This window comes from Camelus bactrianus, chromosome 34, assembly GCF_048773025.1.
Source record: "Camelus bactrianus isolate YW-2024 breed Bactrian camel chromosome 34, ASM4877302v1, whole genome shotgun sequence".
Taxonomy (NCBI): domain Eukaryota; kingdom Metazoa; phylum Chordata; class Mammalia; order Artiodactyla; family Camelidae; genus Camelus; species Camelus bactrianus.
The window spans coordinates 1,091,169-1,115,651 of NC_133572.1; the positions used below are offsets into that span (position 1 = coordinate 1,091,169).

At 58.2% G+C, this 24,483-nt stretch overlaps 1 protein-coding gene across 1 annotated transcript in view; it reads left to right on the forward strand.

The window, feature by feature from the left end:
• The window catches only part of CACNA2D4 (calcium voltage-gated channel auxiliary subunit alpha2delta 4), an 80,546-nt gene that overhangs the window by 9,596 nt on the left and 46,467 nt on the right, over positions 1-24,483 (forward strand). Inside the window, exons 4-18 of the mRNA XM_074357604.1 lie at positions 3,613-3,672; positions 4,385-4,547; positions 4,880-5,011; positions 8,943-9,003; positions 9,592-9,742; positions 10,468-10,542; positions 10,814-10,903; positions 10,995-11,108; positions 11,450-11,528; positions 12,506-12,639; positions 13,663-13,725; positions 14,529-14,609; positions 15,236-15,310; positions 18,257-18,343; positions 18,834-18,905. Coding sequence (XP_074213705.1) covers positions 3,613-3,672; positions 4,385-4,547; positions 4,880-5,011; positions 8,943-9,003; positions 9,592-9,742; positions 10,468-10,542; positions 10,814-10,903; positions 10,995-11,108; positions 11,450-11,528; positions 12,506-12,639; positions 13,663-13,725; positions 14,529-14,609; positions 15,236-15,310; positions 18,257-18,343; positions 18,834-18,905 — 1,437 coding nt within the window. The remainder of the gene's footprint in view (positions 1-3,612; positions 3,673-4,384; positions 4,548-4,879; positions 5,012-8,942; positions 9,004-9,591; positions 9,743-10,467; positions 10,543-10,813; positions 10,904-10,994; positions 11,109-11,449; positions 11,529-12,505; positions 12,640-13,662; positions 13,726-14,528; positions 14,610-15,235; positions 15,311-18,256; positions 18,344-18,833; positions 18,906-24,483) is intronic.

The following is a 24,483-nucleotide window of genomic DNA, read 5'->3' on the forward strand; positions in this document are numbered from 1 at the left end:
GCCGGGGCAGCACTGAGGGCCAGTGAGCCTGCCTGTCTCTCCCAATAAAACTCGGCGTCTGGGAGGAACCCAGTGTCATGGGTGCTGGGGCTTTCTTTTCCACCAGTTACAATTTGCAGCCTTTGTTCTCCAGGCTTAGGGCAGGGGCTCTTAGCATCAGGAACCAGTGAGGAGATACCTGAGGGTTGCCCACAGCAGGGGGATGCTGACCCACACAGAGCTCTGCCCAGCGGGGATGCCTGCCCCCTTCCATCTGCCGCTCTGGGCAGAGCGCAGACACTGGGGCACCGGGACGCACCCCTTCAGGGCTGGCCCTCCTGGGGCCAGAGCACAAGCAGTCTTGGGACACCTCCAGAGGCCAGGGCTCTGGGCCCCGGGGGGCCGTGTCCTTCCTGTGGGCTCAACGCGGAAAACCAACCAAGTGGGCCTTTGTTCTGCAGTCCCTCCCCCAGCATGAACCCCAGCTCCCTGCTGGGGCCCACGGCCCATAGCCCCGGGCCTGTCTGTGGGGGGCCCGTGGGGAAATTTCTCACAAAGCGGTGCCAAACTAATCTTTGCCAAGTGGAACTTCTCCATCATATCCTCAGAGTTGGGGGTGGGGTAGGGAGGCCAGTTCACAGGTGGATAAACAGAGCCCCGGAGGGTGGAGTGGTTCCCCCGACAAAGCTGAGAGGGGAGCTTGGTCTCCTTTGTCCCGCCACCCCCAGGTTTACTGAGGTATAACTGACAATCAAAAGTTGCGTGTATTTAAGGGGTAAAACCTGATCATCCGACATTCGTGTACATTGTGCAATACGCACCCAGCCCAGCCAGTCTCTGCGTCCATCACCTCACAGTGACTATTTCCCCTCCTTCCACCGCCCCCCAGGCTTGCTTTCTTTTTGTGCCAGAGGAGTGGGGAGCACACCCCTTAGCAAAGGTCGAGGACGCCGTGCAACACTGTCACCTCGGTCGCAGGCTGTGCGTCAGTTCTCCACAATTTCTTCATCTGCGTAACTGAAGCTGTTCCCCAGACCAGTCTCTCCCCGCTTCCCACCCCGCCCCCGCCCCCGCGACCTCCATCCTCCTGTGAGTTGCTGTGGTCTGACTGGATTCCACGTGTGAGTGACGTTCTGCAACATTTGTCTTCCTGCATCAGGCTGGTTTCACCTGCATAATGTTTTCCAGTTTCATCTGGGTTGTTGCAAAGAAGCAATTCCTTTTTTAAGGCTGAATAATATTCCATCATACATTTTGCACATTTTCTTTATTCAGTCAACTGTCCGCGAACACTTAAGCCGTTTCCACACCTCAGCTGTTGTGAGTAACGCGTCGAGGAACATGGGGTGCGGGTGTCTCTTTGAGATCCTGTTTAACGTCCTTTGGATGTACACCCCAGAGTGGCATTGCTGGGTCATATGGCAGTTCTGGTCTTAATTTTTGAGGAGCCCCCAGACTGTTTTCCATAGTGGCTGCACCAATTCACGTTCCCACCAATGGTGCCCGGGGGCTCCCTGTTCTCCACACCCTCGCCAGCGCTTGTCATCTCTTCTCTTGCCCGTTCTGACAGGTGAGAGGTGGGCCTCACTGTGGTTCTGACTTGCATGTGCCTGACGATCTGTGAAGCTGAGCACCTGTCCCTCTACCTGTTGGTCATTTGTATGGCTTCGCAGAAATGTCTGTTCGCAACCCTTGACCACTTTAAAATTGGATTATTTGGTTTCTGCTATTGAGCTGTAGGAGTTTCCTGTACCTTTTAGATATTACTCTCTTGCCAGGTGCATGGTCCGCAGGCATGCTCTCCCGTTCTGTGGCCTGTCTTGTCGCTCTGTTGCTCCCTCGCTGTGCAGATGCTTTTTAGTTGGATGCAGACCCACTGCTGTTTTTGCTGTTGGGGCCTGTGTGTTTTGTTCCCCAAACGAGAAACCAGTGTCGAGAAGACTTGCCCCTGTGTTTTCTTCTCGTGATTTCACGGATTTGGGTCCCACACTGAAGGCGTTAGTCCACTTTAAGCTGATTTTCATGTGATGGGAGATGAGGGTCTCTTCTCATTCGTCGGCAGGTGGAGACCCGGTTTCCCCAACACCGCTTATTGAAGAGGCATTTTCTCACCATCGTGTATACTTAGTACCCTCAGAGTCAGTTGGCCGTAGATGCAGGGGTTCATTTCTGGGCTCCGTATTCTGTTCCGTTCGTCTAAGTGTCTGTTTTTGTGCCAGGACCAACCGTTTTGATGACTGCAGCGTAGTGACAGAGTGTGATGCCTCCAGCTCTGTTCTTCTTGCCCGAGATGCTTTGACTATTCAGGGTCTTCTGAGGTTCCATGTAAATGTTAGGACTGTTTTTTCTATTTCTGCAAAGAATGACCTCGGGGCTTGGGTAGGGACTGCACTGAATGTGGAGGCCACTCTGGGTAGATGGACATTTCAACGATATCCTTCCAGCCCGTGAGCGTGAGGCGCCTTTCCACCATCCGTGTTTCATTAACTTTCTTTCTTCCCTTACGCTCTGGCCTTTTTTTTTTTTTTTTTAATTTGTGGTAAATACACAGAAAAGTTACCATTTTAAAGCGTTTTAAAGTGTTCAGGTCAGTGATATTAAGTATATTCACGGCGTTGTGCGGCTGCCATCCCTGTCTGGTTCTGCACTTTTCATCGCCCCAAACGGAAACCCCGTGAAACTCGAACCCACTGAGAGCCCCACACCCCAGCTCCTGGGGACCACTAGGCCGCTTTCTTTCTGCCAACGGACTCTCCTGTTCTGGAGAGTTCATGTAAAGAGAATCGTCCAGTTTGACCTTTTGTATCTGGAGTCTCACTTCACATCACGTTCTCAGGGTTCGTCTGTGTTTTCACAGCTGTCAGCGCTTCATTTCTTTTAATTTCTGAATAATATTCCATTGTGTGGATAGCCCACATTTTATCTGTTTATCTGTTGTTGGACATTTGGGTTGTTTCCACCTCTGACTACTGACTATATGCAGCTCGAATATCGCTACAGATACACATACACACATTTTAATAGACTATTTTTAAAGCAGTTTTAGGCTTACAGCTAAACTGTGAGGAGAGCAGGGAGAGTTCCCATTACCCCCGATCCCACGAACACAGCCTCCCTCACCATCGACCCCCCGCCAGGCGGTACCTTTGTACAAATGATGAACCGCATCTTAGCCACCAGCGTGCACAGCTGACCCTGGGTTCACTCCCGGTGATGCACAGCCTGGGGTGGACAAAGGTACAGAGACACCTGTCTGCCGCTCTAGATGGTACAGTGGAGTTTCACTGCCCTGAAATATCCCGTTTTCCACCTGTCCGCCCCTCCCTCCCCACAGACCCTGGGCACCCACTGAGCTTTCTGCCGTTGTCCCCAAGTTGTGCCTTTCCCAGGACGTCGTGTAGTTGGAATCACACAGTGTGTAGCCTTTTCAGACCGGCTTCCTGCCCCCAGTAAACGCATTTACCTTTTGAAAAGCTCCTGTGACTCCCGCTGCTGTGAACATGCAGGCGTGGGTTCTGGTCTGAGGGTCTGTTCCCAGTTCCCGCGGGGGCAGCCCTAGGAGTGGACCTGGCTGTGGGGGGCCCCTGGCGTTGCTCCCCCGGTCACGCTCCCCTTCACGTTCCCATCCCTCAGAATCTGGTGGAGGCTGCAGAGGAGGCGGACCTGAACCACGAATTCAACGAGTCTCTGGTGGTGAGTCCTCCGGCCTCCACAGCTCTGGGAGGGCATCATAGCCACTGTCCCAGCCGCCCGAGGGCCAGGGCCGCCCCAGTGCAGGTTGTGGGAGGAGCGGGGCAGGAGGCCCTGTGCTCTTTTAACCCTCGCAGGTCTGTATGAACCTACAATGGTCTGATTGTGAAACACTCTTGAGTCTTTGAGAAGGGATTTGGGGGCCGGCCGGAAGCCAGGCTGCAGGCTGCCTCTGCAGGAGGGAAGCCTTGCCTGCAGGGACCCATGTTCTGGGGGTCCACCTGCAGGAGGGGGTGGTGCTGGTGAGGCGCCCCTCCCGGAATCTGGCCGCCTCAACACACGCCAGACTCGGGAGACGGAAGCAGACAATTTGGTGTAATCTAGACAATTTACACCAAAACCCGGGAGACTCCACCGTGGCCCCAGTTATCGGAAGTGCGTTTGCTCCGAATCAGATGCTTGGGGGAGCCCTCCAGTGGTGCGGCCGCGCTCAGCCTGTCTGACGCCCCGCATCTGCTCCTCTGCCCGCCCCCTAACCCCGCAGTTTGACCGCAACTCCGCCCCCTCCCGTCCCCCCCCCCCCCGCAGTTTGACTGCAACTCCGCCCCCTCCCGTCCCCCCCCCGCAGTTTGACTGCAACTCCGCCCCCTCCCGTCCCCCCCCCCCCCCGCAGTTTGACTGCAACTCCGCCCCCTCCCCGTCCTCCCCCCCGCAGTTTAACTACTACAATTCCGTTCTCATCAACGAGAAGGACGCGAGCGGCGCGTACGTGGAGCTGGGCGCCGAGTTCGTCCTCGAGTCCAACGCGCACTTCAGCAACCTGATGGTGAACACGTCGCTCAGCAGCGTGCAGCTGCCCACCAACGTGTACAACAAAGGTGCCGCCGGACCGCCGGACCGGGGCGAGGGGCAGGAGTGGTGGGAGACGTCCGGTCCGGTCCGGTCCGGTCCAGTCCGCACGAGCTGGTTTGGGAGGAAACTCGGCCGGGGCGGAGGGGCCAGCAGAGGAGGGGAGGCTGTGCGGGCCTCCCTGCAGGCCGTGCACGCAGTGTGTGTGCATGCACATGTCCGCGTGCGCGTGTGTGCACATGTGCCTGTGCGCGTGGGTGCGCGTGTCCGCGTGCGTGTGGTCAGCAGCTGAGGACTGGCTCACGTAGGCGGAGCCTGATTCCGTTTCCCCCACGCTTCCTTCTACGCGCTCTCGCTCTAGACCCCGAGATCTTGAACGGGATCTACATGTCTGAAGCCTTGAACCCCGTTTTCGTGGAGAACTTCCAGAGAGACCCGACGCTGACCTGGCAGTATTTTGGCAGCGCAACCGGATTCTTCCGGATCTATCCAGGTGAGGACGCTGGGAGCGTCCCCACGGTGCTCTGGGCCCCTTCTCTGGGGATAAGGCCACGGCGCCACTGCAGCCGGACCCTGGCGCGCAGACCCAGAGAGCGGGGGGCCCTCCCGTCCACAAGCGCCTCTGCCCCCACTTCCACCCCGTTCACAGCTGGCCAGTTAGCACTTTCAGTGAATAGCTGATGAGCGGACAAAGAAACCATCAGACGCCCGGGAACCAGCCGGGAAGCGCCCTGCCTCGAGCTCTTGTCCTGTGAGACGTGGAGGATGGACGGGGGGTAAAACAATTCTGGAGCTTGAGAAGGCCGCATCCTTGCTGGAGAAATGCGGCAAACTCACCCACGTGTTCAACAGCAGGGGAGGCGATGTCGCAGGTCAGCGGCCAACCTAAGAGCCTGGGGAAGGCCCCTGGTCTCCAGTAAACAGAAGACAAAAGCGCCTCCCGCAGTTCCCAAGGGTTCTGCCTGGTTTCACTTCTACAATAATTCAGCCATGTCTCACTGCCAGCTGGCTTCATGTTCCAGCACCCTGGCCGGGAAGTCTTAGCCGTCCTGCCCTCTGAGACAGCAGCCAGGCGGGTCCTGGAGGTGCCACACCTCCCTCTGTACGGCACAGAGCCCCGCCAGGGCGCACTGGCAGCACCTCCTGCCTCGCTGTCCAAGCCCACAACCAGCCTCGGTGAAGGAGTCCACCCTCCTCCGAGCAGCAGCCCTTCTAGTGCCTGAGGGCGACTCCCGCACCCCCCCCCCGCGTCTTCCCCTGGGGGGGTTCCTGCCACCTCAGGGCTTCCAGGACCCTCAGCTTGTGTGCGGACACGCAGCCTGCCCGTTTGCGGATTGGGCCGTTGGCCATTGCGTGGTGCGAGCTCTCTGCGTGTTGTGGGTACCCCCCCCAACTTCCGAGGGACACTGTTGGCTGTGTCCTTTGATACACAGCTGTTACTGCTTGTGTTTTTTGGTGTCATCGTAGTGTTTTCATTATTGTTTGCTTCTAAGTACTTTTAAATTCCCCTGTGATTTCTTTGATCTTTCGAGTTTTTTAAAAGTGTGTTTTCTTAATTTGCAAGTACAATAGGGATCTTGTACTCACCTTTTAATTACGAGTTTCCAGTTCAGTTGCTTTGCAGCCGGAGAACATGGTGCATGTGGCATGGATTACATGACACTGGCTGGGATTTAGTTTAATAGCCTCGTGAGTCGGCAAGTTTGTAAACATTCCACGTGTGCTTCCGTAGGATGTGTGTGCTTTAACTGTGGGAAGAAAAATTCTGCTCGTGTCATCAGGTCAAGTTTGTCAGTTGTATGGTTTAGATTCTCTGCAGATTTCTGCAGATTTTCTGCCTGCTTGGCCCTTGGTAGCTCTCGTGACGTTTTATACTCTGTCTGTTCGGTCTGATGTTCGTAGTGACACCAGTGTGCTCTTGTTGGGGTTTGCCTGACGTATTTTTCCCGTCCTGTCCCTTCCGGTCTTCTGTGTGGTTTTGCTCCGGCCATAGCTCTTTTGGGGGGGGGGGTAATTAGGTTTACGTATTTATTTATTTTTTGGAGGAGGTGCTGGGGGTTGAACCCAGGACCTCGTGCACTCCAGGCGTGCGCTCCACGGCGTGAGCTGTGCCCTCCCCCACTGTCCTAGCCGTATGCGTTGAACACAGTGTGTAGTTTTTAATCTTTTATCTGAACTGACCGTGTCTCTTCCCACCCTTGGCACGCCAGGTGCGTTTCCATGCGCTTTTTTCACGCATTTGAATGTGCCTTTGCCTTATTGTTAAAATTTCTACTTGTCCCTGTATCTTTATGTCCTTTTTCCTTTTTTTTATTTTGTCTTTTTTAGTGATTAACCTTTTCCGATAAGTCTCCCCCTCCGCCCTTGCTTCTCTTCTCGTCTGTCGGTTTGGAACGTATTCCCCTGTGTCTGTCCCTTAGTCACTAGCCCTGCTGTTCTGTCAGGCGTGTTTAACAGGCGATGTTACAGTTAAGTGATATTTTTACCCTCCTCCCAGTCAAAAAAGCACGTTCGAGCCCCCGCTCACACCCTGGGCCCTGACTTCCACTCCCTCCTCGTCTGACGCGCCCCTGTCTTTATCCCACAAGTGAGATGTGCTGGCTGTCACTTGGCACAAGCATTGCTTGTTCGTGCCTGCAGGCCCTCTCCAGATTCTTGGACAGCAAGACCGGAGAGATGAACGCGGCTCCCACAGGCTCTGAGGCAAGCAGAGCTTTCTGCTGAAAGGGGAGCTTGTGCACAAGGGAGAGGAGTTGAGAGGGTGTCCGCTCCCCGAGGGCTTCAGGGAAGGAAAGCGTTTTCAAGGCAGTGAGAGGCAGGGGACCGCAGGGAGCCCGATCAGCCTGGGCTCAGTCCTCAGGTTAGTTGGCATCAGGGTGAAATTTCTAGGACCATCAACCTTCTGGTTTCAGCCAGTCAGGGGTCCAGGTGCTGGCGGTTAGCAGTCTCCATCTGGGGGGTCTGCTTCCTGCAAGAACAACCTAGGACCGTGTGCCAGGGACCTGGGAGCGCAGGGGTTCTGCTCTGGGCAGATTTGTATTCCCGCTTTTGTCCTCGGGAACCAGGTACACACATCAGCGGAACAGAGGGCTCGCCTTTTACTCCTGTGGCTCTTTGGTTACCATATCAGAAGCCCGAGCTTCAGGTGCTCTGTCTTTGGGGCTCTGTCGAGCCCACGTGCTCGAGGCCGTCCCTCGGTCCTTTTCCACAACGGCTATGCTCATGTCCTGTCTCCCAGCACCTGCGGGCCCCGGGGAAACACGCCGGGCCTGTTTCTAACGTGCTTGTGGGGCCTGACTTAGGAGAGTGTCCCCTCCAGGGGGCTGACTGCTCCCTGCCTGGCGTTGAGGGCACCCCGCCCAGGACCACCAAGGCCCCCGCGCAGGTTCTGGTCCAGAGCCAGGAACCTCACAGTCAGCGTCTCCTCCTCGGCGCTGTTCTAAGGATCAAATCCCCCACCTCCGACACCAGCTGCGGTGGGACAGTGGCCCCCGTCACAGCCCCGCTGCTCGAGCTCCTGCCATGCTGGCGCTGCTCCCACCTCTCCTTGGGACTCTGCTCTGTTTGTTTGTCTGGGGGCACAATCCCTGACAGCCCCTCCTGCCTTTGCAAGACCAGCCACACCTCAGATTGCATCTCAGCTGAAGTTAGGGCCATGGACCAGGAGGCCAAGAGCCTTCAGGCCTCCATGACGCTGCCAAACGCAGCATGATACAGCCTCGCCCCCTGCTTTTAATCTCCTCGTTTAGAACCCACTGTTACCCGCCTGAGAGTCTTTTCAACTAGAAACCCTGTTGTGAATCACAAGGGTCTTACCGTCGCCGGGGGCGCGTTTTGGATCAGATGGCTGGGACAGAGCCTGCTCCAGCACCGCCCTCGGGTGGGTGGCTCCCTCGTCTGTGTGGCACCAGCTGCTATCAGACCCTGCGGGTCCCAGGAGCCCATGACCTCAAGGAGCCCACGGTCCTGTAGCCAGATCACCTCTCCCCGCAGCCAACAGGAGGGACGCGGCACTGACCGCCAATCCTGACTGGAGGCTGGCGGCTGGAACTCGGAGCCCTGTCCCTGTCCCACTCTGTCCTCGCGCTGCTAGACGGCAGTGATGTTAAATCAGAGTCACACCCCCGAAGCTTCCTCTTCCACACTTGCTGTGAAGTTTAGCCTCCCAGGAGCGCCAGGAGCCACGTAGGGGGTGGGGTCCCACCTGTGAAATTAGCCCAGCTCGGGACCTGGGCAGGTCAGCTGGGAGATGAGTGCCGCTCCGTGTACCGGCCTGCCCCCTTGCCCGCTGCCTCCGTGTGCGGGCTGTGATCTGCCGGTCCCACGCGCACTGCCTCGTCCGCAGCCAGCCCTGCCCTGGGGGTCCTGGCCGTCCTGGGTGTTCGCCCCCAGCCGGGCCTCTGGAGCAGCCTCTGTTTCCCCAGGCATCAAGTGGACGCCAGACGAGAACGGAGTCATTGCCTTCGACTGTCGGAATCGCGGCTGGTAAGCGCTCCCAGCGGGGCCCCCAGTGCCGGCCTCTCTTCACAGCCTTTGCGTTTTGCCTGGTTGTCCTCCAGTCCCTGCCCCGCGCCCACCCAAGGGCCAGAAGTGTGTAGCATTAACCCGACGCAAGAGGAGAGGTGTGGCTGGCTGCACCCGTCCACCCCCGCCTCCCCAGCGCTGCCTCCACTCAGGACTCCTCCCGTGTCTTCCCGCCCCAGCTCCTTCCAGACCCTGAGCTGGCCCCACGTCACCCTCGGCCAGCCCTCCCCTCCCTGCAGATCTGTAACCGACCCCCTCGCTCCCTGCAGCCAGCCCCTGGGACCCGGGCTGGCCCGGAACAAGGAGGACAAGGGTCAGAACTTGACCTTTCCCCCACCTGACACGCCCACTCGATGGGCACAGTCCCGACGGTTGCCCCCGAATCAGCTTCAGAACTGCCGAGCGGCCATGGGACGTGAGAAAACTGGGCCCCAACCTGCGCTCCGCGCACCCCAGGGCCGGAGCCGGAACCGGGGTTGTGGGGGACCGGGTCAGGGCGGTCTGGCGGTGGCTCTCCCACCGTCCGCTGTCCCTCCCTTCCTGCTGAAGGTACATCCAGGCGGCCACCTCCCCCAAGGACATGGTGATCCTGATGGACACGAGCGGCAGCATGAAGGGGCTGCGGCTGACCATCGCCAAGCACACGGTCTCCACCATCCTGGACACTCTGGGGGAGAATGACTTCGTGAACATCATCGCGGTAAACACTCTGGACAGACCTTCCTCCTCCCGCACCAGGAGGGCCTGTCCTTGCGGCCGCTGATGCTTCGTGCCGTGGACGCCTCTCCCTCCTCTGAGGCTGGGCCCCACTAGGGTGGGCTTCCTGGGGTCCCCAAAGATTCTGAAATGATGGAATGTGGAATGTGTCACATCCACTTTCCTGAGTCAGTTTGTCCGCTGAGTCTGGGCTCTGAGGAAGGTGAAGGTGCGTCTGAGCAGATCCCGAGCTCGGCCCCATCCACATGCCCATGCCCCCTGGAGGCGCCTCTCTCTTCCCCCTCCCCAAACTCAGACACGTTGGGGGTGGGGGGCAGCAGACCCCAGTCCTGCTTTCACAGCAACTCTCCCTCGGGACTATCCCACCCGCCCCAGACAGGTGACAAAGTGCAGGGACAAATGGAAAAGGACGGGAGAGGCAGGTTCAGGGACATCTGGTCTCTGAGCTCCAGGAGATGGACGCCCTCAGCCAGCACCTGGGAAAATGCTCAGGGCCAGGATTTGAGGGAGAATTTTTAGAGTTAAGGCCCTGCTGTGCCCTCTACTCCCTTCTCTCTGCTCAAAAAATTACCAAAATCATAGGGCCCCCCAAGAGCGTTACCTAGGTGCCAGGTGACCCCACCCCTGACCCCTGTGAGCTGTGAGCTTTGTCCCTGGGCCCTGACCTTCCACACTGACCCCGTGTGCTCTGCCCTCTGCCCTCTGCAGTACAATGACTACATCCACTACGTCGAGCCTTGTTTTAAAGGGATCCTGGTCCAGGCGGATCGAGACAACCGGGAGGTGGGTGAGCTCGGCACCAGTGGGCGTCTCCTTGCAGGGGCACAGAAAGCCTCGCAGCCGGTCACACGCACCCTCTCAGCCGAACCTGGGGGCCCTGGAGACCATGAGTGGCGGGGGCCAGCCGTGAACTTAGGGGCTCGTGGAGGGATGGGTCCTGCACCCCTGCTCTTCTGGGCGAATGGCTCCAACAGCCCCTGAAAGCAGGACCGAAGGTGCAGGTTCCCTGGCCCGCGGACCAGCTGGCCCTCCTCTCGCTTCTCGCCCACGGCAGCACTTCAAACAACTGGTGGATGAGCTGATGGTCAAAGGTGTGGGGGTCGTGGACCAAGCCCTCAGTGAAGCCTTCCAGATCCTGAAGCAGGTACTGCGCCTGACGGCGCCGGGAGCACGGTGGTGGGAGGCCGGGTGCAGGTGGGCGGGTCACCGCACTGTGCCCCCCGTTCCCCGCACAGTTCCAAGACGCCAGGCAAGGAAGCCTGTGCAACCAGGCCATCATGCTGATCACCGACGGGGCCGTGGAGGACTACGAGCCCGTGTTCGAGAAATACAATTGGCCAGACCGCAAGGTTCCTCCCCCGGGGAGGGCGGGGCGGGGGCCGAGGGAGGGCTCTCCTCCTGCCCGGAGGCCGGGCTGCCCCATCCACGCACTCTGCCCGTGAGGTCCAAGCTGACACTCCTACATCACAGTGACCCCAGGGGCCCCGTGCAAGGGGCCAGGAGAGAGCGCAGAGTCTGGTGGAGACAGGAGTTCGGGAGTGCGGGCTGTGAGCCCCGCTGCACCTGGGCCCGGGTCCTCTCTGATGGGAGGGGGTGAGGTCGCAGAACCCCAAGACCCGACTCCAGACTTAGGGATGGTCAGGCCCCTCGTGGCCTGGACTCCGGCTGAGCCCACCGTCCTCATCCCCAGGTCCGAGTCTTCACCTATCTGATTGGGAGGGAAGTGAGTTTTGCTGACCGCTTGAAGTGGATCGCATGCAACAACAAAGGTGAGGCAGGCCCCTGGCACATCTCCTGAGCACAAGTGGGACGGTGTTGCCCAGGCCCCGTGGGACACATGAGACAGACGTAGTTGCCCCCGGAGCCTGAGAGATGCCCACCTGGCACCGCTGACTTGGGCCCCTTGATCTAAGCAGAGTGTGTTGAGCTCACAGTGGGTGGGCAGACTCTCCCGGCCCTGGGAATCCATGTGGACAGGACGGTCCAGCAGGGGAGACTCCCAAGTGAGGCGTCACGACGGTACTGTCTGAAATGCGCTGCAGGGGGTGGGGGCGCAGACCAGGCTGGGTGCTGGGTGAGGGGTGAGTCCTCCTTGATGTGGGGTGTCAGGGAGGACTTCCTGAAGGAAGGGGGTCTCAGGTGAGACATAAAGAAATGGTGGGAGTGAGTCAGACGCAGAAGGCAGGGAAGGGTGTTCAGGCCGAGGGAACAGCATGTTGAAAGGGTCTGAGACAAGAGACACTCTGGGAACGAAAGCCGCCCCATCCTCTGGAGCTGGAGTGAGTGTGTTGTGGGCGGGGAGAGCAGACACCTGCTGAATAATTCACAGGATTAAAGCCTTGTGAGGTGTTCACTCTTCTAAATACCACCTCAGCTGCAGCAAGGAGGGGACAGCCCCTCCCCACAACTGAGGACGGGAGTCAGAGGAAGGAGGGGCAGGGTGCTCGGAGACAGACCTGGGAGACAGAGCTGTGTGCGGGAGGGAGCGCCCCTGGAAGGCAGCCCTATGGGAAGCTGGCGGGGGGGGAGGTGCTGCACCCCCGTGGAGTCCGTGCTGCTCCTGGGGCGGCTCTGGAGCTGGGAAGGCCCCTTGGGTTTCTCCCAAGTCCAGGCAGGGCTAGGCCTTCTTGTCCCCGCAGGGTGAGGGTGACCTCGTGGGGAGTGGTGCCTGGGGCCCAGGCTGGCGGGGGCAGTGGGGGAGTGGGGGCCCACAGTCCTCAGCCACGCGCCCGCACCCCCCCCCCAGGCTACTACACGCAGATCTCCACACTGGCCGACGCCCAGGAGAACGTGATGGAGTACCTGCACGTGCTCAGCCGCCCCATGGTCATCAACCACCACCACGACGTCACCTGGACGGAAGCCTACATGGACAGCAGGGTGGGGCCCGCACCCCGGAGTGGGGGTCGGGAGAGGGGTGAGCTGGCCCTCCTCGGGGACGCTACAGAGGGGTGACGCTCGGCCCGGAGCCCGCCCGCCCAGGGCCGCCCTCCAGGGACAGAGCTGTCTGCTCCAGATTCATTGCTCCTCCTCCCCGTGGTCCCCACCTCCCTCACTGTCCCCCCCATCCCAGGCCTGGGAAGGAAGGAACCGACCAGGGGTTCAAGATACTCCAGTAACCAGGCGTCCTCCCTTCCGGCCCAAGTTTTCAAAGAGACTGCCTGTAGGCCTCACGCGGGAACAGACGTTGAGGGGAGACAGTCAGAGGCAATGCAGGGGGACAGGGGCCTGCCTGGCTCTGCTCAGATCTCATCCCAGACGCAGACCCCGCTTCAGAATGCTGTGTCAGCCAGGGTTAAGAGAGACCTGGAAACGGTGGATTCTGTGAGAGAGAAGGGTGCTTCTCCGCACATAAAAGCCCAGAGGTGGCTGATCAGCTCCCAGGCCACCAGGGACCCAGGTCCCTTCCGCCGTCCCTCCCATCCCTCGGGTCGGCCTAGTCCAAGCAGCCAGTGGAGCCCTGGACACAGCAGCGAGTTCCAAGCTTCAGGTGGCGGAGGGGAGGGGCGCACCCCACCTTTGAGGGAAGCTTCCCGGGAGTCCAACCCGACGTCTCGGTGACCAGAGCTCAGTGCCCGGGTGACTCCTGGCCGTGTCCTGCTGCTGTCTGGGACGGCCCTTCCCTGCCGTGCCCTCGCCCTTGGCGTGGCCGGGACAGGAGGCTGGGTGAGCTTGCTTGGGAGCTGGGCTGTGGCCTCGGGGACTCTGAGACCCGCCCTGGCGACGTCAGCCTGGCCCTCTCCCCTCCAGCACCCCCGCGGCTCCCTCTGTGTAGGGAAGGGAACCTCCTTTGGGGGCTCTCCCTCCCGTGGGGAGGCTGACATCGTGGCGTGGGCGCCACCTGTGGCCTCTGCCCTCTGCCCTTCCCTGCTGATAGCCGCCCCCCTTCCCCCGCGCCTGCAGGCGCAGAGCCTGAGCCTCCTCACCACCGTGGCCGTGCCGGTCTTCAGCAAGAAGAACGAAACTGTGAGTGGCTGCTTTCCGGGGAGCTGCGGTGTCTACAGTCCAGTGGTCCTGACAGGCGCCAGGACACCCCAGAGGGTTCAGTGCAGATCCCGGGCCCTGTGCCCCAGTAGCGACCACAGAGTCCCTTGGTCAGGAGGGTGGGTGCTGGACCCTCACTTCCCGAGGCTCCCCAGGGCTTCTGCTCAGCCAGCCTGGGATTGTCCCCCTGCTCTGTTCCCAGAACCCTGGGCTCAGTGGGTCACCTGCCAGACGTCTAGCAGTCTGGGCCGGCTCCAACCTGTTTGTAAAGGCTCTGCTGGGGGAGTTCCAGGTTTTCCACCCTCCACCTGGAAAGCGCTCCTCGGAGGCCCCGGGCTTCAGGGCCCCCACGGGTCAGGGGCCCCCGGATCCCAGTGCTTCAGTCTCTGCTGTGAGGATTAACACTTCGTCCAACTTTGTGCTGCATTTAAATAACACAGCCTAACACTGGGCATTAACCCTCCCAGCAGTGGAGATGGCTCCTGGGGCCTCTTCGGGTGGTTCCAGACTTCCATTCCAAGGAGCTCGGCCTCAAACCTGACTGCAGGGGGCAGAGTGCGGCTCACTGGTAGGGCACGTCCCGAGCATGCATGAGGCCCTGGGTTCAATCCCCGGTGCCTCCGCTGAAAATAAAATAAAGTAATTTAAAAACCGGTAATAACACTCAGAGGAAGGATCACGCAAGGTCCAAGTGGTCTCCCCTCGTGGGCTCTGGAGAGGCCGCGGGCCCCGTCCTGCCGTGCACGCGGGCCGTAGGGCCCCTGACGCTGACGGCTTCCTTCCAGCGATCGCACGGCATTCTCCTGGGCGTGGTGGGCTCTGACGTGGCCCTGAGGGAGCTGATGAAGCTGGCCCCCCGGTACAAGGTGAGCCTGGCCAGGCCCCCCAGGGGCTGCCCCAGCAGGCTCAGGAGCCTCCCTGCAGGCAGCGCGGCCAAGCCCACAGCTGGGGCGGGGCCCGCATCCCCCTGAACACCCTCCCACTGCACCCTGCTCCCCAGCATCCCGCCCCTGGATATCCTGCTCCCAGACATCCCCCACCCACATCCCCTCCCCCACAAACACCGAGCACCGGAAAGAGGTGGGGGCCCCCAGGACCTGGGTCACCACAGTTAGGACGTGCTCTGGGACCTTCAGCAGTTCTTTCCCGTCCTGGTGCCTCGGTTTCCCAGTCTGCTCCTCCCACCAGCAGCCCCGTTTTGGGAAGAATGAGGTATTTGAGGTGCTCACAGTGCCGAGAGCACGTGGCAGGCAGGAGTGAGGGGTGACGTGCATTGTCACGGTCGCTCAGACCATAGTTTGGGGGGAGTTCAGACTGAGCGGAGAAGCACCGCCTTGGCTTAATCATGTTCTCGCTTGAGAAACTCGGTGCTGTGAGGAGCAGCTGCCCTCCCGCCCGCGGCCCAGACCCCCTGGCTGCCGCCCTCCCGCCCGCGGCCCAGACCCCCCCAGCACAGAGGCCGTGTGACACCCCGCCATCTCTGTCTCCATAGCTCGGGGTGCACGGATACGCCTTCCTGAACACTAACAATGGCTACATCCTCTCGCATCCTGACCTCCGACCCCTGGTAGGTACCGATCTTACTTGCCTTGGGATCTTAAGTATATGGGATTTGAGGGTAGCTTATAAAAACGGTTAAAACAGTGAATACACATTTGGCTCCATTCAAGAACCCAATGTAATATGAGGGAAAAATTTGAGTCATGGTCCCTGTTTTCACATTGTTTATGATCCACCCGGAGAGATAAGGTATCAAGCAGCCTCCAGGGAGCAGGAACGAGTGTGCAGTTTTGCCCGTGGGACGGCCACTTCCGCTGCCGTCACCACCTCAGTCGTCCCCGGGCTCCCTCTTGGAGTCTGCGTGGCTCCGGAAGCCCAGGGGCCGCCCCAGGGCAGTGAGTGCTGAGGTGCCCTGGGAGCGGCAGGAAGGAGCCTCCTGAGAGGGGGAGCAGGGCTGAGGCTGCCCTGAGGTGGTCCTGGGACGTGTCCCTGAGACCCCCCCCCCCCGCGCGCGCTCCCTCCATCCCGACGTGGGGTTTGGAGCATTTCCACCTGAGTTCAGCTGAGCGACTGAGGCCAGGAGAGGAGGCTGCATCCTTCCATCTAAAGTTCTGCCTCCAGGACTCTGGTCCTGGCCTTGGCCGCTGCCCACGCCAGCAACGGCCGCACCTCTCAGGCGGCTAGGGGAGCAGGGTGCGGAGCTGAGGTCCTAGTGGCATCTTGGCCCTTCCTCTGCCCCTCCTGTCCTGAATCGAGGTTGGCGTCAGGACGACAGCTAGCAGGACACCTCTTCTGGCACTCCCCAGCACTCACCCGCCCAGGTGTCACTGGAGAGACCGCTCTAGGCACCACGCCTTTCTGTTTGGGTCGGATAGACACAGAGTGACCAAAAGCCCCAGCTGAGCTCTTTAAGGCAAACTCTAGAGGTTTGGAGTGGAGAGATCAGAGCAGCCTGGAAACCACCCCGTCTTCCCAGTTCAGACTCTGCTGAGCCAGTGTCTGAACCCTTAATGGGGCACCGGCCTGGGCCAGGGTGCTGTGGGAGCAGCCCCAGAGCCCGCAAAGGGACTCACCAGGGAGACAGCAGCAACGCTGACCCTGAGCAGGGAGGGTCTAGCTCAGCCGTAGGGCATGTTATCAGCATACAAGAGGTCCTGGGTTCAAGCTCCGGTCCCTCCGTTAAAAAAAAAAAGCTGATCCTGGAGCCGACCCACAGGACGAAGGGGCCGACGTCGATGTTAGAGGACTTCAGCCAGTCCATTCACACTGTGGTCCCGCTGTGGGCCCGACCCTACCATGCTCCGAGAAGGCTAGGGACAGACACTTACAGTTTAACTGAGGAAGCAGATCACAAAGACGAAGCAGAGAGTAACACCTCTGAAACGCGATCACATGGCAGCGGGGATGGAAAAGCCAGCAGGGCGAGGTTCCCACGGAAGGTGCAGTCCGTTCATGGTAGGTGTCGAGGAGGACAACCGTTGAGTTTAAAAATAAACATAGCAGAGGATTTGCCTGGTAATAATGCAGAAAATGGTCACAAGCCAGGCCTTTGGCCTGAAGGCTGTGTCAGTGCCCAAGTGTGAGTAGTTCGAGCAGAATCGCGGCTTTCGTGGGAGGAGCTAAAGATGACCGTCCACACCGTCAGGGTCAGAAAGTGGCGGTGAAAAGGGTGTCGCTCCTCACTCAGCAGCGGCAGGGCCTGTGCGCCAGATGGCAGGACCGTGACGTTGGCCCTGAGTGTGGACTTGCCATGAGCCCGGGAAGGACTCGCCGCCCAGGCCGGGGTGGGAGGAGAGGGACGGGCAGGTGCCGGGCAGCAGGGGTGCTACAGGTCTCCGGGCAGGTGAGACACTGGGTGACGCTTTCTTGAAAAGAGCGAAGACTGACCAAAGCAAGATCCACAGTGAAGGGGACTGTGGGGCCTGGTTCTGCGAAAAAGAGACCCTCTGGTTACCCCCTCGTTACCCGGGGGACAAACTGTCCTCTTTCCGTTTTCACTCTGTCACTGAACGAAGCCGGGGAAGAGCTGCAGACTGAACAGCAGATGACGACAGTATCAGAGAGAGAGAGAGAGGGAGAAGTCAGGGCCGGGAAGCGACAACCTTCAGGGGGTGGTGGTAGCGGTTCTGCGTCCGGCTGGAGGGAGGTCTGCACTGGGCTCCGCGGAGTCTGTCTGTCCTTGGCTCCGTCCCATTCAAACTTCAGTCAGCAAGATGGAAACAGAAGGCAGATGCCACGAAGGCTGGAAGCCGGGGCTAATACCCGAAGCGAGGAATCGTGTGTTCAGAAGGCTTTCCTCTAAAGCAACGGGCGCAGGCGAGCAGGGCGGAATGTACGAGGGACGCGTGGAGCTGCCTGCCAAGCACTCGGTGCTCGAGCACGGGGCTGCGGGGCTGGAATGTGACGGGGCTTCAAGGGGAAGGTCGAGGGCATTTAATTGGCTGCAAACTCGGTTTGAGCCGTCCTGGAAGGTAGCGGAGGCCGAGACAGGGCCACACAGGTCACACACTGGGCAGACCCCGTCTGAAATATTGACTTGTCCTGGGCACTCCCTTTTGAGAGTGACGTGGACAGAGCAGAGCGTGTTCAGAGGAGGCTGTGGCCCCTGCGAACAGGGAACGTGTAGCTCGGAGAAGGGACGTCTCAGGAGTGACAGGCTCCTTCGACAGTCTCCAGGGTTACCGGGTGGGAGACGTCTGTGCGGCTCGCGGGAGAGAACTAGGACCCTTGGGTGCAAGTCACGGGGAGACGGGGTCCAGCTCTGGACGAGGAAGAGCTCTTTCCTAGTCATGCTGTCCAGACCAGGGACAAGCCCCTCGCAGGCCAGGAGACCCTCTGTCACGAATGTCAGCCGGGATGCTCTGCCTTGGGTGGAAAGGGGCCCAGACTCCGATGAGGAGCCGCCCAGGTTCCCTGGCTTTATGAGCCTCCCCGACAGGCTTCAGGGAGGGGCTGGGACCTGGGCGGGGTCTCATGTTGATCCTGTGTTTCTTCTCCGGACCGGCGCCCTCAGTACAGAGAGGGGAAGAAACTGAAGCCCAAACCCAACTACAACAGTGTGGACCTCTCGGAGGTGGAGTGGGAGGACCCGGCCGGGACGGTGAGTGGGCGGTGGCGGGGGTGGGGGGCTGGGCCGGACGGTGGGCCCCGGGGCCACAGGCTGTGAGGTCCCCCGACCCCTCAGCGGAGCCTCTGCAAGCCCAGAGCAGAAGCAGGGCTCTGACGGGAGGTTCTCCCAACGGGTATGAAGGGATGACAGTATCTTCCTTGGAGGCTGAAAGGGCTCACGTCTGAGCCACGGAGTGTGAGTTCCAGCCACGTTTCAGGCGCTCACGGCTCAGGAGCTCAGCCAGGAGGACGTGATGTCTCAGGGGAGCGCTCTCCTGTGTCAGCCCCCTGGGAGCACTATCTTGGCGAATTCCAGAACTCCCGCTAAAGGGAAGCTAGGATCAAACCAACTTCCCCCCAGTGCTCTACTCCGAGGAGTTGGAGGAGAACCGAGAGAGTTCCCGGGGTCACCCCCAGTCTGGGGCGTGGGCCTCCACCGCCCCGTGCACAAGGGACTGACGGCGTTGTCTTTCCTCCTGCAGCTGAGGACAGCCATGATCAACAGGGAAACGGGGTCCCTCTCCATGGACGTGAAGGTTCCGCTGGACAGAGGGGTGAGGCGCTCACCAAAAGGAACTGGGGTCTGGTCCCAGGAAGCAGCATTGTGGTCAGCTGAGGCGTGGGGTAGTGACGAGGGACTGGGCTGAATTAGAGCTTGCGACCTGAGTGCTGGCTGGAGCCCGGGGGTCCTGAGAGGGGACCGCAGCTCCCGGGTGTCAGCCCCAGAGGGACGCCGGCCAGAGGGGCTGTCCTCACCAACGCCTGTTTCTCAGGGCTGCTGCGCGAGGCAGCCGGACACGCCAGTCTTGACAGCTCTCCTTTCTCCCTGAGGCTGCCCTGCTGCTTGACCCTTTTGTGGTTTATGGTAGAAAGGGGAAAAATGAGTTAACTTTGCAAATTGTTAGCAGCTTCTGTAAAACGCGTTGTATAGGAAGAGGCTGAAAATAACTGCTGCTCCTTACAGCTGATTTTCACCCGCGGGAACCACAGATAACCAGGCATGGGTGCGCCCTCTGGCGCCATGCTGTCTCCCCAGACCCGCCCGCCATTTAGAAAAGTGTTTCCTCTCCTCTGAAAGGTTCCACTGCGTCTGCACTGACTCTGCATTGTCCTTGAAATATTTACAAATGTCACCTCCTCCCTCACAGTCACCCCCACCGCCCCCTCCTGCTGCCCGTCTGCCTCGGCACAGAGAACACAGACATCTGTCGGCAACAACTAGACCCAGGTTCCTCCACAGACACAGCCCTCCGTGGAGGCCAAGCAAGAAGGCCCTGGGAAGGAAAGGCTGGTTCTCAGTGGGACCTGTCTCCTTTCTGAGGCATCCGCCTGCTTGCCACAAGCTCTGGGCCAAGAGGGGCCTCCGTCAGGCGGGTGCACAGCTTCAGTGATGTCGGGCCCCTGGTCCCAGCTGTTCCTTCTCATCCTCCAAAAAAGCAGAGGTTTCTTCCACGCGTCTCCGCCTTTACCCCAATTGGATAAATGCCCCTCACTTGCCCCGGGAAGCTCTCATCTGGCCCCGAGCTGCCGGGCTGTAATGGAAGTGCCACACACTGGGCGGAGGGCAGCTCCAGGGCAGACCCGAGTGCGGCCAGGATCTCACCCAGCCAGCTCTTGAGGGGTGTGGCTGGTCGTCCCTCCTTCCCTCCCAGTCCGTGTTCTCCCACTGCTGTCACCTTCTCGGAGCCACCAAGCGATGGTGCTAACCAGAGCCAGGCAGTCTGAACTGAAACAGGATTATGTTTCCTTTCTTGACACACAGTTAAGAGAAACAGCAGTTTTCTAAATGACCTAGAGATGACCTAGCTGTTGGGTAGAAGAAAGGCTTTAAAGTAGACGTGATAAATATGCACAGGGGATTAAAGGAGAAGATGGTCATCATAAATGAACAGATGGGGGATCTCAGCAGAGAACAGGGTTTGATCAAAGACGTAGAACCACAAGTGATGTGAGAAGAGCTTTAATCCGAGGGGGGAGACCTAATGAAGTGGTGGGAGCTGGTGAAGAATTCTTTGGAGGCGTGTGCCTCTGCTTCTGGTGGTGAGCAGGACGTCGTCGCAGGCTGGCAGGACCAGCAGCTGGGAAGGAAAGCCAGGTGAGATGTGGGGGAAGCAAGAACAAGCTGGAACACACGAGGAAGAACAGGAGCCCACATCTGTCCCCCACTCCCTCCACCCACAGCGACGTGGGGGACCTGCAGAAGGAGAGAGTGCTCGCCCCACGACCTGCACACCCGCTGGCTCAGGTCTCAGAGACACTGCAGGAGGAGACCCTGGGCAGCTGGGAGGCTTGGCTCCGGCTGCTGGCCGCTCCGGAGAAGGGAAGCCAGCTGACCAGCGCAAGCTGCAGCCCTGCCCGCGTGCTGCGCTCACGCCGCTGCAGTCTCCCTGCGGCTCCCATGCAGACGGCTCGTTTGGCCAGCCCTGATGTGGAGCCAGGCAGGGAAGTGAGTATCCACAAACATGTAGCTCCAGCTTAGCTGATTTGGCTCAGTTTAAAACCAGAGCAAGAACCAAGAGGAAGTTCTAGAATTGAAGAGCAAAACATCTAAAGTGAAATTCTTACAGGATGGAACCAACAGCAGATTGGAGGAGGAGAAAAAAGGACAGTGAATTTGAAGTCAGATCAATAGAAATTATCCAATCTGAAGACCAGGAAGAAAACTTTGAAAAGGCTTTAAAGAAAATCACTCCTCCGTAGCCTGTGGGGTAACATCAAGCGTTCTAACTACGTACGTCCTGGGAGCCCCAGAGGGAAGGAGAAGGGACGGAACAGAGGGACGTATTCGAAAAATAATGCCCCAAATGTCCAGAATTCAGTGAAAAACAAAAACCAATAGATGCAAGCTTCTCAGCAAACCCAAGCAGGATGAACAAAAAAGCCTGCACTTAAACACACCCTGGTCCACCTGCTGTGAACTGGAGTTAAGGGACAATCTTTCTAAAAAGCAAAAGCAATAGTGGAAGGAAACGATAATAAGAACGATGGCTGAGTTCTCGTCAAAGCCAGGAACGTGATAATTTTCAAATGCCGGAAGAGAAAATTTGTCAACCCAAATAAAGAGGGAAAATATAAAGAGAGAAGCTGTCCTTCCCCAAAGAGGCGAAATGAAGACAGTTTAAGGTAAAACAGAGCAGAGCTTGTCACTGCGAGAAATGCTCAAGGAAGTTCGTCAGGCAGCAGAGAAATGACACAGATGGGAACCCAGAGCAACACAAGGAAATGAACAGCGCTGGAAATGGTAAATATGTGGGTTGAGATAAAACTTTATTTTTTTAACTTCCAAAAAGACAGCTGAGTACTTCAACAGTGTTGACGCTGGATGGTGGGGGTTGCAGTGTGGGAGGTGAGAGGCACAGGACAACCGCACGTGGGGTTAGTTATCCCGTTACGTGAACAGATGAAGGCAGAACGCCACGTGGTCGTCCCGACAGATGCGGAAGAGCATTTGACAAGACGTAACCGGGAACAGAAGGGAGCTTCCTGGGTCTGCTAGAAGGCACGTAGGAAGAAGCTCACGTTCATGGTGAAACATCCGACACTTTCTCCTAAGATTGTGGGCAAGGTAAGGGGGTCTGGTTCTATCACAGCTGTTCACCACGGCACTGGACCTCGCAGTGACCCACCTTTGCCGTAACGCAAGGAAACAAGATGCAAGGCACAAAAATTAGGAAGGAAGAAGCAAGACTGTCCTCATTCACAGCAAGATGACTGTTTACATAGAAAAATCTCAAGAATCAGCAAAACAGCTGCTAGAACCAATGAGCGAAGGTGGCAGGTTCACAGAGCGCACAGTCAGCGTTACAAAGGTCAGCTTCGGGGGAGGGCACAGCTCAGGGGTAGAGCACATGCCTAACACGCTCGAGGCCCTGGGTTCAATCCCCAGTACCTCCATTAAAAAAAAAAATCGTGTTTTTATATATAGGAGCAAACATTTGGGAAATAAACATATTTTCAAGTTCCAATTTCAATAGCATGAAAGAATATAAAATACTTAGGAGTAAATTTAACAAAGACATACAAGACCTCTGCACTAAAACTACGTAACGCTGCACAAAGAGCGTCAAAGAAGAAACTTGAATGGAAAGATACAGCCGTGTTTATAGGTCGTAAGATCGACATTCTAAGCGGTCCGTTCTCCCCAAATTGATCTACAGATCCAGCACTGTCCCAAGCAGAACTTGCGCAGACTTCTTCTAGACGTAGAAGAAGGTGGTTCTAAAATTCATATGAATATGCAAAGGACCTAAAATGGCCAAAACTATCTTGAAAAAGAAGAACCAACTTGGATGATTCACACTGCCTGATTTCAAACCTCACCGCGAGGCTGCAGTGACCAAGCAGAGTGATACCGACGTACAGACGCGCAGATGGGTCCCTGGCGGGGAACAGAGGGGCCGGAAGCAAGCTCCGTGTCCGTGGGCTCTTCAGCAAAGACAGCCGGGCAAACCAGTGGAGAAAGGAGAGTGTTTTCAGCAAGTGGTGCTCGAACAGCTGAATGAATGAGTGAAAAAATGAACATTAAGCCATATCTCACACCATACACGACAATTAATTTCAGAGTTACCATAGCTCCCAAGGTGAAAGCTAAAACTGTTGGCTTCTACAAGATGTAGGTGAAAATCTTCACAACCTGAGGTTGCGCCAAGATTTCTTAGACCAAACACCAAAAGCACTAAATGTAAAATAGAATTTGGTAAATTGAACTTCATCAAAAGTGAACAGTTCTGCTCATCAAAAGCCACAATTAAGAAGATGGACAAGCAGGGCGTAGACCTGTCCAGACTGTAAAGAACGTCTGCAAGTCATTAGCAAAGAGGCCAACAGCCCGATGACAGACGGGCAAAATGCTTGCGCAGACGCATCGCAAGTGAAGAAACAGACGCGACCTACAAGCACAGGAAGCGGCGCCCAGCAGCCTTTGTCACCAGGGAAATGCAGACGAAAACTGCGCCAGCCTCCACTTCCCACCGCCAGCCGCGGCTGAGAAGACCGGTAACACCAAGTTCTGGCGCAGACGTGGAGAAACTGGAACGCGTGTTGCTGGAAGTAAAATAACTTGGGGGCATTGGCAGTGACTTGTAAAGGCAAACACAGTTAGCCGCACGGCCCCGCAGACCCGGTCCCAGGTGCTTGCCGAGAGAGATGAAAGCACACGTCCACGGGGAGAATGTTGACAGCAGTTTATTCATAAAAGCCCCAAACTGGGAGGTGCCTGCCCGCGGGGAGCGTGCACACAAGCCGCGGCGTGTCCGCCCGGGTGCTTACTGCCCGGCCGTGGAAAGGAACAAGCTCCTCGCGCGCTCAGCCGCGCGGACGGGTCTCAGAGATGTGACGTGCAGTGGAAGAATCCAGAAACAAAGGGGCACGCGCTGTGGGAACATGCACCCTCGTCTGCGGGCGAGTTCAGAACCGAGCGCCCACGGGAGGCCAGCGGGCTCGTCCGGAGGGTGCGATCGTCCGCGTCTCCGCGGCGGAGGGGCAGCTCCACAGCTGCACACGCCCATCAGACCCACGTGTAATTTATCACCGTACACTTACCCAAACTGATGGAATGGTACAGTTAGATGTGTGCATTTCGCTTTTTTCTTCAATTAAAAAAGAGAGAGAAAGAAAAATTTCAAAGATGCTCTGCAGTTCCAAACTCAAGCCAGCCCCACCTGGAGCACAGGGCCCCCTAGCCCGTCCCTGCCCGTGCTGGCCCCCGGCCGCCCCCCAGAGGCTCTCAGGGCCGAGACGGAGGATCTGCCTGAAGCAGAGGGGGCGGGAGGGCACCTCGGGGGTGCAGCCCCGTTGGGGACTGTTCTGTCTGGTTCGGGCCACACCTGGTTTCCGGTAGAAACAAACCTTTTTTGCCAGGCCCTCCCCCTGCGTCCTGCTTAGCATCTTACTCCACTTTCCAAAGTGAAGAAGGAAAGTCAGAAAAGAAGTGAAGGGGATAAGGCAGCTCCCAAGCCAAGTGCAACGCCAGGCTTTCTTTCCCAAAGGCGTCCACCGCGTCTGGGGACAGCACAGCCCACAGGACGCCAGAGCCCAGAGCAAGCCCTGCTCTTCCCGTGTGCACCCACCCGCTAAAAACACACTCCCTCCCACCAGCAGCCCGTGCGGGGATGTGCTTGTTACTCCCGACGT